The sequence below is a fragment of the Mytilus trossulus genome, chromosome 8, assembly GCF_036588685.1.
Source record: "Mytilus trossulus isolate FHL-02 chromosome 8, PNRI_Mtr1.1.1.hap1, whole genome shotgun sequence".
Taxonomy (NCBI): Eukaryota; Metazoa; Mollusca; class Bivalvia; order Mytilida; family Mytilidae; genus Mytilus; species Mytilus trossulus.
The window spans coordinates 52,056,819-52,072,426 of record NC_086380.1 but is presented as its reverse complement, the minus strand read 5'-3'; the positions used below and the strand labels follow the sequence as shown (position 1 = coordinate 52,072,426).

The 15,608-nt window shown below is 31.9% G+C and overlaps 2 protein-coding genes across 2 annotated transcripts in view; one reads left to right on the top strand and one right to left on the bottom strand.

Annotated features, from left to right (window-relative positions):
* Positions 1-7,083, bottom strand: part of LOC134681122 (synaptic vesicle 2-related protein-like) — a 35,425-nt gene extending 28,342 nt beyond the window's left edge. Inside the window, exons 1-2 of the mRNA XM_063540559.1 lie at positions 6,903-7,083; positions 4,734-4,991 (exon numbers count right to left, since the gene is read on the bottom strand). Of these exons, the coding sequence (XP_063396629.1) occupies positions 4,734-4,950 (217 nt within the window). The 5' untranslated portion in view covers positions 4,951-4,991; positions 6,903-7,083. The remainder of the gene's footprint in view (positions 1-4,733; positions 4,992-6,902) is intronic.
* A 2,386-nt stretch (positions 7,084-9,469) lies between these two features.
* LOC134681121 (RWD domain-containing protein 4-like) lies at positions 9,470-14,732 on the top strand. Its single transcript, XM_063540558.1, has 6 exons — positions 9,470-9,541; positions 10,660-10,740; positions 11,365-11,474; positions 11,994-12,039; positions 13,208-13,315; positions 14,538-14,732. The coding sequence occupies exons 1-6, from the start codon at positions 9,518-9,520 to the stop codon at positions 14,712-14,714; spliced, it is 546 nt and encodes a 181-aa protein (XP_063396628.1). The 5' UTR covers positions 9,470-9,517; the 3' UTR covers positions 14,715-14,732.
* The last annotated feature ends 876 nt before the right edge of the window (positions 14,733-15,608 follow it).

Here is a 15,608-nt window from a genome sequence, read left to right as displayed (position 1 = left end):
TTTAAAAATGCTTGTTAATCTTTTACTTTAAACATGCCATATGACTAGTAATAACCTAAAAGCTGTGTTTCTCATTGCATTTTTAAACATGAATTACAATCTCATTCAGAAATAACACCAAGATTACAGACCAGCAAAAAGCAATCAATTGTATTAGAGTCGGAAATGACATTTGTAAAATCAGTCATTTGTAGGTTTTACAGATCTTAATCATGTCTGTATTGATTAAACGTCCAGAATGGTTCACGTCCTTACAAAATATAAACAGCTATAGACCTTGAGTATTGATGATCAGGCTATATTTGTCAACAAGATGTCTCTCTCTTTATCAAAAGTAATAAAGGACAATTAACTTTATATCTCTTTATAACACAATGCCATCATTAAGTTTCTATATGCTATATAACATATTGTCATCATTTAGTTTCTATATAACACATTGTCATCATTTAGTTTCTAGAGAACACATGTCATCAATAAGTTTTCATCATTTAGTTTCTATACAACACATTGTCATCATTTAGTTTCTACATAACACATTGTCATCATTTAGTTTCTATATAACACATTGTCATCATTTAGTTTCTATAAACACATTGTCATCATTTAGTTTCTATATAACACATTGTCATCATTTAGTTTCTATATAACAGGTTGTTATCATTTTAAATAGTTTCTAGAGAACACATGTCATCAATAATTTCTATATAACATTGTATAAGGGTTTTTTTTCATGAATTTAAGAAAAATGGAGTCTAAGCCAGTTGATAATAATTACTGTTACTAATATTCTTAATTACGTGTGATTATGGACTTTCCGAATTGATTTTCCTCTGAGTTCAGTATTTTTGTGATTTTACTTTTTACAGCAGATTCCATTGAGTGTGTAGCCAAAGGTAATATCTTTGGTTAGCTTGCTTGTTAGCTGAACCGTGAAGTCATTGTTAGGATAGGTAAACTACCCTCCTTTCAAAGTAGCATTGTCCAACATGCAGATTGATTTGTTTTCTGTAGGACTAGTCTATTCTTAAAGTAGGTTTACCTAACCTAAAAATGACTTCATGGTTCAGCTAACAAGCAAGCTAACCAAGGATATTACCTATCAATTGAATCCACTGTAAAAGGAAATCAAAATTTATGTCTTCATTGAATGAACTACACAGTTTGATTGATTGGTGTTTAATGCCACTTTCAAATGATGGACAAGTATTCTGTGAATATTGCATGGCAATACATGCATGTCCACTAGCTACTGGTTAAACAAATCTTTTTATTGGAACAAAATTCTTACTTGATCTATAACTGATGATGTAAACTTTATAACAAATACCAAGTCAACATCTTCAAGCATGACAAAAAAAAGAAAAGTTGAAAACTGATTAGTTAAGCGATTTTTTAAGTCCAAGGACCATAACTCTGCACTTAATCATCAGATCGGCACAATATTGGAACTTGACCAGTAACTTAATTGTCATGATTAAACAATATATTAAATATCAAATCCATATCTTCAAGCATAAAGAAAAAAAGTGTGGAAAACTGATTTGCCAGACTGACAGATGGACAGACAGAGTGCAAATCTAAATTAAAGTCCTCTTCAACTTCGTAGGTAGGGGACTAATAAATTGTTGAAGGTTTGTAAGCTACAAAAAATAAAACATTATCCACTTCTTTTGAACTGAATATTAGCAACCATTTTAAATTTAAAAATAAGAAGATGTGGTATGAATCCCAAGGAGACACCCCTCAGCCAGAATCCAAATGACATAAAAGCTTTTAATCAATTAATATAGATCTACAGATCAATGTATGACCTTCAGCAATGAGCAATATATCTTTTTTCCTTAGATAAGGATACAACATGTATATGATTGTTTTTTGGGGTCTTCTTTCTTGTCGGGTTGCTGAATATTGACAAACTTTACATTTGCTTTTCTTTATAAATATAAAAAAAATCGTTATTTCCCCATCAGTAACTTTTATAAATGTACAATATGATAGCATCACCAATAATCAATGTGTCTGTGTACATTTCACATTCACGTATTGTGGGACTCTATCTTTATTACATGGCTGTGTATAAAGTGAAATCCAATTTTTGTTGACATAACATGTAATTCAATTATTGGATCTACATGTACCATCTGAAAATATTTTCTTTTAAGATATATTTTGGAACAAAAAAAACACCTTGAGATGCAATCATGACAATATGTTTGGCAAATGTCTATTATTTATTTAAGTTTATTTCAATTTCTTGCTATTTTCTTTTACTAAGCTTGAAGTTTTCTAAATAAAAATATAGTAAGATACAGAAAATAAACCGCAAGTGATGTAAAAAGTTTTTCATAATATACTTGATCCCAATCTTTATCTTTCTCAGTGTTCTCCCCAGGGCCTTTAAGCATCACATTACTGTTGATTGATAAAAACGTGATGCTATCTGAAATGATTTCTTTATAGAACATTTTAGAAAGAGTTATAGATGTGATGCTATAATTTCTAGAAACAAGACGATACTTCATAATTTCTTGTTTGCCAGGATGATGTAAGAAATTTCTGAGAAGAACACTTTTAAAGTGTTTGGTTAAATGTGATGTTATTTGTGCAGTTGTTGGGCATAAAATCTACTACAGTATTTTGAGTAATGGGATGAATATTTGAATGGGAATAACTTCCTCACGACTGCTCAGACAACTGTTTTCAATTCATAAAACTAATTTATTTATTTCATCAGTTCAAAGATGCAGGGTTCTTGTAAACCCATAAATGACATGAGAAATCAGCTTATACATGTACATGTAGTAAAAAGAGTATTTCTGGTAAGGAATGATATGGATCAAACTTATTGGCCTCACAATGAAATTTTTACTACAAGTATTTAATATGTATGCAAAGTATATAATGGTACTTTAAGGATGTACTTAGGCGAGGTTTTGGAATTCGTGTCAAATTTTCGACTCCTTGGTGTTTTTCCATACAAAACAAGGTAAAATATTTTGCCCCATAACACCCATTTATTTTTTTATATAAGACTAAATAGCTCATGAAAGGTCATTTACCAAAATTTAAGAAGACTCTTAATTTTCTTTCTTTTGTTTTGGGACCCAAATAATACTAATGCTGGTTTCCCCGTTTGAATGGTTTTACACTAGTAATTTTGGGGCCCTTTATAGCTTGTTGTACGGTGTGAGCCAAGGCTCTGTGTTGAAGGCCATACTTTAACCTATAATGGTTTAATTTTTAAATTGTTATTTGGATGGAGAGTTGTCTCATTGGCACTCACACCACATCTTCCTATATCTATATAAGGTAAAAGTCAGAGTCAGCCTTTTGCCACCATATTTTAAATCTCAAATATCTCGAAAAGGAGTTTCATGACCTATCAATATGTTTTGCTTTTTTGTATCCTTAAATAATGCTCTACCAGCTTATTGAATCAATTTTAAATTCTTGATTTATTAATTTTCACCTTACCTCACCTAAGTCATTGTTAGTACATCCTTTAGACTGAAGTTCAAATTTTTCAATTATCACTAATTCAGATACATTAGTTGAGGGATACATGTGATAAGATTTACATGTATGAACTTCAAGTTGATATACTGTAAATTTAGAAATAATTGTGTATTTATTATTGTGTGTTTTTTAAAATGGAAAAAATTGCTAGATTAATTACTGCCATGTCACGAAAATCTACATACAGATAAGTGTATCAGATATAAGAATGACGGTTCTTATTATTGCCATACTCACTTAGTCGCATTATTCACATTTATAAATTCCTCACAATAATTTTTTTAATTAACAGTAATTACAGTACACAAGAAGTGGTTCTGTTGAAAGATACCTTTGCTGGTGTAGAGTAACTGTAAACCAACTTATTTTCGCGAGCAATTTATTTTTGCGACTTTCACAAGTAAAAAATTAACGCGAATATAAATCGTCGCAAATATGTAAAACTTAGACTTTTCCTTATTAAACTATATCCAGAAATTAGAAAATTGCGAAATTAAATAGCCGCGAAATACTTTACAAAGGGTAAAACGCAAAATAAAGTATCCGCGAAAATAAGTTGGTTTACAGTATTCTTGGACCAACATGTGATTGCTGTAGATTTAGAGTGCTTGCACTCTGATAATTGTATTGATACATTTGATTAATATGTGCAGAAAGATGCTTTAGATGTTCAGCCATTAAATCACCAGTATTTATCATGTAAACTTGCAACCAAGATTTTTTCATGAATCACCTTGTCTTGCTTGGTTTATTAACCTGCAGGGAGGTTTATAACATTATTAAGGAGAAAGCTGAATGAAAAAGTCATGAATGTCATTGATCTTACATTCTGATGAAAGGTCATATATCTGTCCTTCAGATTAGAGGTCATTTATTCGACCTTCAGAGGAGAGTTCATGGATCTTACCTTCAGAGGAGAGGTCATGGATCCTACCTTCAGAGGAGAGGTCATGGATCCCACCTTCAGATGAGAGGTCATGGATCATACCTTCAGAGAACTTCTCAGAAGAGGTCATTGGTCCCACCTTCAGAGGAGAGGTCATGGATCCTAACTTCAGAGGAGGGGTCATGATTCCAATCTTAAGATGAGGTCATGGTTTTGACCTTCACAGGAGAGGTCATAGGTCTAACCTTCAGAGGAGAGGTCATGGACCTTACCTTTAAAAGAGAGATTATAAATGGATCTTTAATTCAGATAAGGTCATGAATCTTACCTTCAGATGAATCTGTTGATGGTTCCCCTTCTTCCACTGGACTCAGATTATGGCGTAACTCCTTCAAGCTTGTATAACTATCAGTGCCTCCTGTGCCATCCTGTATCCCTGCTGCCCTTCTCATTGCAGGATCGGTTAAATCCATGTCCATCTTATCCTCCCCAGATATATCCTCATAGTTGTCACTACCCTTTTTGTATTTAAATCTGTTCAACATGGTTGCTTCTTTACTATTCCTTGTGTTAGTTTTCTACATCTCTGTAAAAGTAATGATATGTTTTGTTTTTTATCACAATGATTAGATTTATACAATATGTTAATGCAAGTTTGAGGTTCTAGCTTGACCGTATTCTGAGAGCACTACTCAGACTGACTGACATTTATGTTTCACAACTTGTTCTAGTTATTTTACAGATTGATTAATTCTATATATTAACATTAAAATGTTCAAATCAGGACTACGTTGTTTATATATATATATAACATACATGTACATAGGTATATTAATTATTTACTAGAAAATACTGCAAAAGCAACAGTTACATGTACTTTAATGTTTTAACAGTTAATCATGTGTTTATTACTATCTTCATCATGTTCATGATCCAATGACATATATCAGGATAGTTTTTCTACTTCATTTTATACAAATTTTAAAATCAATACTTGGTTCGACTTTCAAACATTTTAGACAAAAAGTTGTTAAAACATGAAAAATGCATTCACTTCACTTAAATGATGACAATGGATATTCTTAGACTTAAAAAAATAAGAATTTGCACAATGAGACCTTCAGAGTTAATTTCCTTGTGCATGTTTGGTTTGATATGTATCTATATTCTATAGTACTAAAGTAAAGGAAGAGACCAATTTTATAGAGCTGCAACTCCTATGTATGACACAAACGCACATATTTGTGATATGATAAAATTGAGAATGGAAATGGGGAATGTATCAAAGAGACATTAACCCGACCATAGAAAAAACAACAGCAGAAGGTCACCAACAGGTCTTCAATGTAACAAGTAATTCCAGCACGCGGAGGCGTCCTTCAGCTGGCCTCTAAACAAATATACTAGTTCAGTGATAATGAACGCCATACTAATTTCCAAATTATACACAAGAAACTTAAATTAAAATAATACAAGACTAACAAAGACCAGAGGCTCCTGACTTGGAACAGGTGCAAAACATGTGGCGAGGTTAAACATGTTTATGAGATCTCAACCCTCCCCCTATACCTCTAGCCAATGTAGAAAAGTAAACGCATAACAATACATACATTTAAAATTCAATTCAAGAGAAGTCCGAGTCTGATGTCAGACATGTCAGAAGATGTAACCTAAGAAAATCAACATAATGACAATTATACATAAATAAGAACATGTATAAATCATTTAATGAAGTGTTTTGTACTTGTCCTATTCAATCAGTTTAACCTAAAACATGTAAGATAGCATTATGAATACTAAAAATCCAATCTACAAATACACATAATTAGGTACCATAATTCAGTCAAATAACAGCAATGTTGGTCTTGTGTTCTAGAATATATTAATAACAAACCAAACTGTATACTATATACATGTCATTACTGGGCATGAATCATAATGTCTGTACATCCTGGCTTCTACCTTTACAGAGATGGGAGGCAGGATCTTTTACAGGACGTCATGATCAGGTGTTTTTAAACCTCAGGATTTCGTGATTTATCCTTTCAGGATCCATGAATTCTTTAAATTCTAGCCTCAGAATTTCATCTTTATAAGGCAGGGATTTTGGGATCAAGACCCCTGGAGTCCAATACACCTTATCGCTATTTGTCCGCTATTACTGGATATCACACAGGTTCCAGTAAAATTTTGACGTCACAATGTTAAAGTGATTGTTGTATGCGTCAAAAGTTCAAGTGGCCGGGTCAGCCAGGATTAGCGATAAGGTGTATATCCCCCCCCCTCTTTTACATAATTTGGACTCCTATTCCGTATTTGCAAAATGATTGGAGGTGTGTCATTTGTGGCAGAAACTGAATAATTGCAGATTACAAATAGAAATGTTCACTGGAGCCTTTTAAAAACTGTTTAACAGATTGCATATCTATATGTAAACTATGCATGTACACCAAATTTTTCAAGACTTCTTACAAATTAAAGTCAATGTATGTCTTACCAGTAAATTTTGACATGCTGATTTTCTCCTCAAGCACTTTGCAGCTACCGATTTGCAATTCTGCAAACTAGTGGAAGAAATCAAGCCTGCATGTGTGAAGTAAAATTATTATAATGCAGCTCCTATCTAAACTGAACTTGTGTTAATAAAAATATTGACAGATGCAAATGGAGCTAGGATAATTTATTTTCGTATAATTTTATGACTGTACAGTACATTTATCTCCTTGCGTTGGAGCACCTCAAACACAAAAATAATAGAGATCATATTGTTTTTGTCATAATTTACATACGTTGGCAAATCATGAACCAAAACTATTTAGGGCAAAAAGTTGTATTTTCTTTCTCTCTGGATCAAATAGTTGTCGCTCTTTTATGCAATTTTTTGACATCACTAACGTCGTTTCTCTTCCTTTTCCCTTTACGTCTCCACCACAGTGCACTTTTACATGTATGTATTAAAGTTATTTAGGTACGTTTTTAAAGATATGTTGAAAGTCAGATATTGTATAGTATAATTATGTATTTACATTATCATATCAATTTAAACGTACATCATTAAGATTTAACATAAGATATTCAAACTGTATTACTGATCATTACTGTTAACAGTGTATACCATGCTGAGAGACCATGAGACTGTAGTTGAAAGACTGAATATACCTGAATCAAAGGGTTTTATTTTAAATCTTCCATGAAGCTTGCATACATTTGTAGTTGTTTATTCACTATTTAAGTTTGAATATATCTAGAATTGGCTATCTTGTTTGTTTGTAATTTTCTTCTTCAATTTATTATTTTTGAACGCTTCAGGCATGTCGGGGAAGATTATAAATAAACATGATAAAATGTTATTGTTAAATGAGTTAATCTGATAATTCAATAATGGTTAAATATATGAGTAGTGCGACATATAGTCATGTTTCACCTCAAGTGTGACATGATATTTAACTGTCTGTGGTCATACATGTCATACTACTTGAACAATTGATTTTATTATCAATTTCAATTTTTAAATGCCTTTATGACTTGTAAATATAAAAAAGAAGATGTGATATAATTGCCAACTCTCCACATGAGACCGAACAACACATAAATTAACATATAGGACATTGTACAGCCTTCAAAAAAGAGCAAAGCCCATACCACATAGTCAGTAAAGGTGATCAGGAAATCAGATGTACATGATGTATGTTAAACTTTAAGTAAATTAACTTCTGACCTCTGAAAAAGAAAAAGAGTTTCTTTCGTTTAAGATCAAATACATCTTTGAAAGTAAAATTAATTGACTTTTGTTTGATACAGTGTAGTGATTTCTTAGCAATGCATTATTTTATAAATATTTTGGTCTTGTTTAGGTCTGTCCTATATATTTTCTTTCAAAGGAGGATGATGTGATAGTATTGTTATTCATCTTGTTTACAGAAAAGAGTATAATCATGATAATCATGATAATAGGCCAATACTACAGAAAAATGGGTCTAAAAATAAAGATTAAAAATATACATAAGGAATAGAGAACATCATGAACAATGCGGTGCTCAAATTTTAAGAAGCGAAAAATAATTGTTAAAATTTATAGAGAATACAGAAAATAGCTCAGAATTAAAAAATATAAAGAATTCAAGGGCCCCCATTCAGGCCCACCTCTTTCAAATTTATGTCATATTACTTTTTAGTTTTATAAAATGAAAAGAAATAGTAAACAATCATTATCCTAAATGTTTTAACTAATCATGCTAAAGATCCTGTTTGTGGGAGAGATCCGTTTGCGCCACAAATGCATCCTTTAGGCCACAACTTTTTTTCTCCAATGCTACGGTTGCGCCATCTGTTTTAAAATTGCATAGTATCATCTGCGCCACAAATAAAACATATGAATGCGCCAATTAGAAGAAAAATGACTCTTTGATTCCTTCCTCCTTTATTTGGACACGAAACCGTCAGTTTACACGGCAAATGTTTCCTTCTTCTTACAGCTGCTGCATGGATACTTCCCAATTTAATGTATGTAGTAGCTTGTAACTTCACTTTATTGTCCAAAAACACAAACATTGAAGGATGAAATGCATGAAACAGTTCATAATAATTCCTGTTGAATGCTTCTGGTCCAATACTGGTACGTCTTGTTGTAGATAATTTCAGCCTGGTGTGAACAAAGCACTAAGTCGTCAACATATGTGACTAAAACATAATCAGCAAAAGCTTCTGTTTTGTTCTCTTTTTGGCGTATCTTGTATTAAATATTCAGCAAGGCAATAAGTTTTATTCTCTCTCTATACATTGGCTGTCTAGTACATTTTAAGTAATTTCTCTCCAGATGCTCATCTTCTTGGTGAAATATTTCTGAGCATATGATACTTTTTAAGCCAACAATAGGAATAAATATATACTACCGGGGAATTATTAATATCTATGATAGATATGTGTACAGGTAAATTGGCGCAGTTGATACATTTGGAAAACAAAATTTGGCACAAATGATACCCCTGAAAATCAGTAATTGGCGCAAAAGGACTACTGCCCTGTTTGTAAACATGTACTGTAATTGAATTTTTGTTTACTTTATTTTGTAGAAAAATGAGAATGTGAGACTTTGCTGAATCAGCAGAAACTATGTCCAACAAAGAACTACAGGAGGTAAGATAAAAGCAGTAGGGGATCCAGGGGGAAAAAGGGGGGTCTGAGGGTTGGAACCCCATTTTTTTTGTATGATCAATGCATTTGAATGGGAGCATAAAGTTAGAACATTTTAGATGGCTGGGACCGCCCCTGAAAATAATGCTAAAATTATAATAACAAAATCTATACTCAAACGGCTTAGATGCCAAATAGGCAATAAAGGGTCTAGAATATAGAACAATGGGTCATGCCATTACTACTTGAAAAACGACAAACGAAATAAAGATCAGAGAAAAATTTTTTAGCGCAAAAATATAATGAATGGAAAAAATGTCCAAAATAAATAAAGAACATTAAGAATAGAGAAAAAAAGTTCTAGAATATTAAAGAATGCAGAAATGAAGGACCCCCATGCATGCACTCATACATGAATGGAATTAATTTTTACTTTGAACTATTGGAGAATTAATTCGAAAAAAACATGTGACAAACCTTAATGTCAATATGTAAGATAAAGTTATGATAATGACAATAGATATACATGATATAAGAAGATGTGGTTTGAGTGACAATAAAACAACTCTCCATCCAAGTTATAATTTGTAAAAGTAAACCATGATAGGTCAAAGTATGGTCCTCAACACAGAGCCTTGGCCCACACCAAGAGAAAAATCCTATAAACATGACCCACACCAAACAATAAGCTATAAAGGGCCCCAAAATTGAAATGTGAAAAGCATTAAAAATGGAAAAACAACGCTCTAATCTATTTTTAAAAAAAACCAAGAAACAAGAAACACTGACGAAACACATCAACAAATAACAACTACTGAACATTAGGTATGATATGTGAAAATGTAACTATCCTATTCATGTCACACAGAACAAAGATTTTATAAACATATGGATTGATAACAAATGATAGAATTGAAACATACATATGTAAGATTTCTTTTAAAATTATATTTTTAAGTTTTGTTTTGATAGTTATATAAGATACTTTTTGAGTTGTTCTGTAGGGGTTATCTCCCTGTAAGATTTATATTCTGTTACATGTAGTGTTGGTTTATATTATTGTTATGGCTTAATATTCTTTTATTTCTGGTATATACATGAACATGATGCATACATTTTAGGAAGAGTTGGAAGTCCTCCATTCAATATATGATGGTGATGAAAGTTTTAAACAAGTAAATGAGACAACATTCCAGTATAAAGTAAGTAAAATGGACCACAATAAAACTATTTATCACATCCTCAGAACTGTGCACAGATTTGTGATTAAACTCAAAATTTTGATGTTGAAGTGTAGTAATAAAATTGAAAATGAATGGTGAATATGACAAAGAAACCAAGAACCTGACCAAAGAGCAGATAACAGCTGAAGGCCACCAATCAGGCAATGGGTCTTCAACGCAGCAAGAATTTCCTGAAAATAAAATTGAACTTCAAGTCACATTTACAACATGTTTATTTTCTGTTGCAATGCCGTATGTACAATGTTTGGGTACCAATCCTATACTTTTTGAGACAAGCTAATTATTTATAATGTAGTGCATTTGAGTGATACCTGTTTAAACAATACCAGCCATAAAATAGCTTCCAAAAACTATTGTATCATGATATACAATGAGTATTTTAGAATATTCTAACCCATATTTTAAAATCACACAACTGTCTAACTTGAACAATTCCTCAGTCCCAAAAGAGTTTGGTTGAACTAGATTTTACGATAGTTTTCACTTTTACATTATTTTGTTTTTTCCCCCCAGTATGGTGAAGAAGGTAACCATAGATCATTTGTAATGGAGATTTCACTTTGATATTATTTTTTTCCCCAGTATGGTGAAGAAGGCAATCATAGATCATTTGTAATGGAGATTTCATGGACAGCGGACTATCCAAAACAGAGTCCTAATATTAAGTTAGATGCTTTCTACAATAAACACATGTAAGATATCACAATAAACTTTGTAACAGTAGCTTCAGTTAGTTTTAAAGTTGGATTATGCAAATGCTTTATTATCACTATATGAAAAGATAGAAAAATACTGCCTGGGTAACCATCAATTTATCATGTTGGTACCATATATAGAAATTTTGATAATTGATAATATAGAAATGATGTTGTTGATAAAGGCTGCTCCAAAATTAAATGTATGGGGAGGGGGGTTTGGGAAGGAAGGCACTTTTTATTTGACCCAAACATGCATACATTTTAAATTGGATATTTTATGTAAATGTTCAAGCAAGCGTTTTTAAATAACCACCACCCATCAAATTTTATTAAAAGTGCCTTCCTCAAATACACCTCCTCCATACAATTAATTCTGGAACACTAATTGGTAATATTGGGGATTAAAATGACGAAATTATCATTTTTGAGCACTAAATAAAAATGTTGGAAATTAAATTTTTGTAGAAAACTGGATTACAAATGTTAAAGATTAATAATTTTGTTTATTTATAGATTGAGTAACGTGAAAGAAACAATAAAGAACAGTGTAGCGGAGCAGGTCAGTATTTTAGGTTTCTATTCATGTAACTATGGAAAAACATACGAAACACATATCAAATTGGCTTAAACAATCTGCTTCAAAGAAAAAAACAAAGTTACACTGCTAGTTATGTCTTACTTATTTCGAAATTTTCCATTAGAAAGCACAATGTTGATTTTTTGCTTCCAATCAAATTTTACACTCACCAGACATGTTAAGGTGGTACCTAACACTACAGGGAGATAACTCTGTAAAATCAGCAGAACGTTTTAATGACGTTGTGTTGTTGATGGAATATTAAGCTTCTCAATGATCAAAATAAGTGTTTGTCAAACTGCTATATAACCAGTGTAATTTGTCTGATTGAACGGTTGGTTCATATTTTTTGAATTTATTATTTTTTTGTTAAAGGGTCAAAGTAAATACTGTGTCAAAATTGTATGAAAATTAAACGAGCCAAATTAATTTTAGCGAAAGTGTTGGGTACCACCTTAACTGTTTGTTTGATGTGTCTATGCTTATGATTTTGTATTTTTACAGGGGACTATCTGTTATGAATTTTCCTTAGAAATTGGAATTTTTATTGTTTTAATTTTTACGTCAGACAGTTAGGCGTGATTAGAAAGATCAAAATTTTGTCTGTATGAAATATCAACTTGTTGGTAATGTCACCTGATCATCAGTTTACAGCAGTATGAGGGTTTCGAAATAGATAAGTTGTTGAATTCTTTTTTTAAATAAAAGTGTAAAATTTGCTGAAATTAACTGAGGGAAAGAATAGAAAGATGTGTAAAAATATATCAACTTTAAACCTCCGTTTTGAAAGGCCACTTGATTAAAACTCTGGATTTGAAACCAAACTTAATCTTGATCATTAAAAGTGTCTAGTTTTAATCTTTTATCCTTTGGTTCTTAATTCAACTAATATGTTTGTACTAACAAGAAATAGAAAGTATGTATTTAACTGTTTAAACAGATATAAATCATATATCTATTATTTCTGTCCCTCTATACAACAAGCCAATTTTTAGTGCTCATGTGAGTTTCATTCTAAGTGAACTACTACTGTCCTCTCAAAAACACTTTACATGTATATACAGAAAATGCAAATGTACTTCTTTACGCCAGATCTGAGCCAATTTTATTATGAAAATTCGTAAAATGATCCTATCTTATTATATTTCAGATACCAGATTTGATTGGCTGTGCCATGACGTATACCTTATTTGAACATGTAAAAGAGAATTATCCTGAACTGATATCAGAACAGCCAGAAGTCCCATCTCTTAATCAGGTATGGAATACATAACTTAATTTTAGTCATGAATGGCCTTGGTGACTGATTTAAGCATAGATTCATCACTTATTAGTTTTATGCCTCACCTGCGGTAGTAGAGGGGCACTATGTTTTCTGGTCTTTGCGTTCGTTTGTTCATTTCATTCGTTTGTCCGTCTGTCCTGTTTCAGGTAAAGTTTTTGGTAAAGGTAGTTTTTGATGAAGTTAAAGTCCACTCAACTTGAAACTTAGTACACATGTACCCTATGATATGATCATTTTAAATTAAATGCCAAATTAAAGTTTTGACCCCAATTTCATGGTCCACTGAACATGGAAAATGATAGTGCGAGTGGGGCATCCATGTGTTATGGACACATTCTTGTTTTCTACTTAGTCTTTATGATATCACATTTAATCAAATATTGAGAGACTCCTTTGAAAAGTAGTAGGAATTCCTGTAAACTTATTACTAAGTAAGATGTGCCATAAGGACCATCTAGTCACAATTTGGTGAGTCCCATATTAATCTGACAGGTATGAGAGACATTTGGACATGTTGTAAGGAATCCTGTTAACTTTTATTTAATGATATTAATGTGTCTTAGATAAAACTAGTAAGTATGAGACTTATTTAGGTATGTTGTGGGAAGTCCTGTTGTAAACCTTTGACAAATTTTAACACCTTACAAAACTGATAAATATGAGACAGTAGCAAGTTGTAGGCATCCACCTTTGCATATATTTCGTTGTATTTAGTAGGCATCTACGTTTACATGTATTTTGTTGTATTTTGTAGGCATCCACCTTTGCATATATTTTGTTGTATTTTGTAGGCATCTACGTTTACATGTATTTCGTTGTATTTTGTAGGCATCCACCTTTGCATATATTTTGTTGTATTTTGTAGGCATCTACGTTTACATGCATGCATGTATTTCGTTGTATTTTGTAGGCATCTACGCTTACATGTATTTCATTGTATTTTGTAGGCATCTACGCTTACATGTATTTTGTTGTATTTTGTAGGCATCTACTCTTACATGTATTTCGTTGTATTTTGTAGGCATCTACGCTTACATGTATTTTTTTGTATTTTGTATGCATCTACGCTTACATATTTTGTAGGCATCTAGGCTTACATGTAATTCATGATATTTTGTAGGCATTTACGTTTACATGTATTTCATGATATTTTTGTAGGCATCCATGTTTATTTGTATTTCATGATTTTTTACAGAATGATGAAGATAAGAATCAACCAGATGTTTCTAAAAAGAAAGAAAAGAAAGAACAGTTAACTAAAAATCAGAAGAGAAAAATGTATGAAAGAATGAATGCAGCAGGAGAGAAACCGAGGGGTTATGATTGGGTGGATATAATCAAACATTTGAGTCAGAGCGGTGTTCAAACTTAATAAATACATCAGAAACTATAGGTGTTTTACTTATTTGTTGTTCAATATGTTTTGTGATCAATGTGAATCTCACAAAAAAAATAACACTTTTCATACTTTGTATATGGATGCCTTATGTAACAAAGTTTCCTTCGGTCATATGTCCATTGTCCATGACCTCATTTTCATGGTTCAGTGACTACTTCAAACAAGTCAAGATTTTTTTGTAATGTTAATTTCTTTCTTATGATTAATAGGATAACTAAATATAGTATGTGCTTATCTTGCAAGGTCCTCTTGCCTGTCAGATAGTTTTCATCTGACCTCAACCTCATTTCATTTCAGTGAACAAAGTAAAGTTTTCGTGGTCAAGTCCATATATCAGATACTATAAGCAAAAGCTCTTCTGTATTTGGTGTATGGAATGATCATAAGATGTACATGTCCAACTTGCTGGTGTCATCAGACCTTTACCTCATTTTCATGGTTCAGTGGTCAAAGTTAAGTTTTTGAGATTTGGTCATTTTTTCCATTACTATATACGCAATAGGTAAACTATATTTGGTGTATAGAAATATTTAATGATGTCAGTCTTGCAGATTTTATTTGACCTTGACTTCTTTTTCACAGTTCATTGGTCAATGTTAAGTTTGTTTCTTAGATACTGTAGGCAATAGGTCTTCTATATTTGGTGTATGGAATGAATGTTAGGTGTACATGTCAAACTGGCAGGTGTCATCTGACCTTGACCTCCTTTTCATGGTTCTGTAGTCAAAGTTAAGTTTTGAGGTTTGGTCTTTTTCTTATACCAGACTATATGAAATAAGTCAACTATATTTGTTGTATGAAAGGATTGTAAGGTGTATATGTCTGTCTTGCAGGTATCATCTGACCTTGATCTCATTTTCATGGTTC

Bases quoted from the DNA above. Each gene is read 5' to 3' on its own strand.
- LOC134681121 (XM_063540558.1), top strand. From the start codon at position 9,518: ATGTCCAACAAAGAACTACAGGAG. The intron at 11,475-11,993 runs GTAAGATATCAC...GTTTATTTATAG, and splicing joins GCTTTCTACAATAAACACAT to ATTGAGTAACGTGAAAGAAA. The intron at 13,316-14,537 runs GTATGGAATACA...GATTTTTTACAG, and splicing joins AAGTCCCATCTCTTAATCAG to AATGATGAAGATAAGAATCA.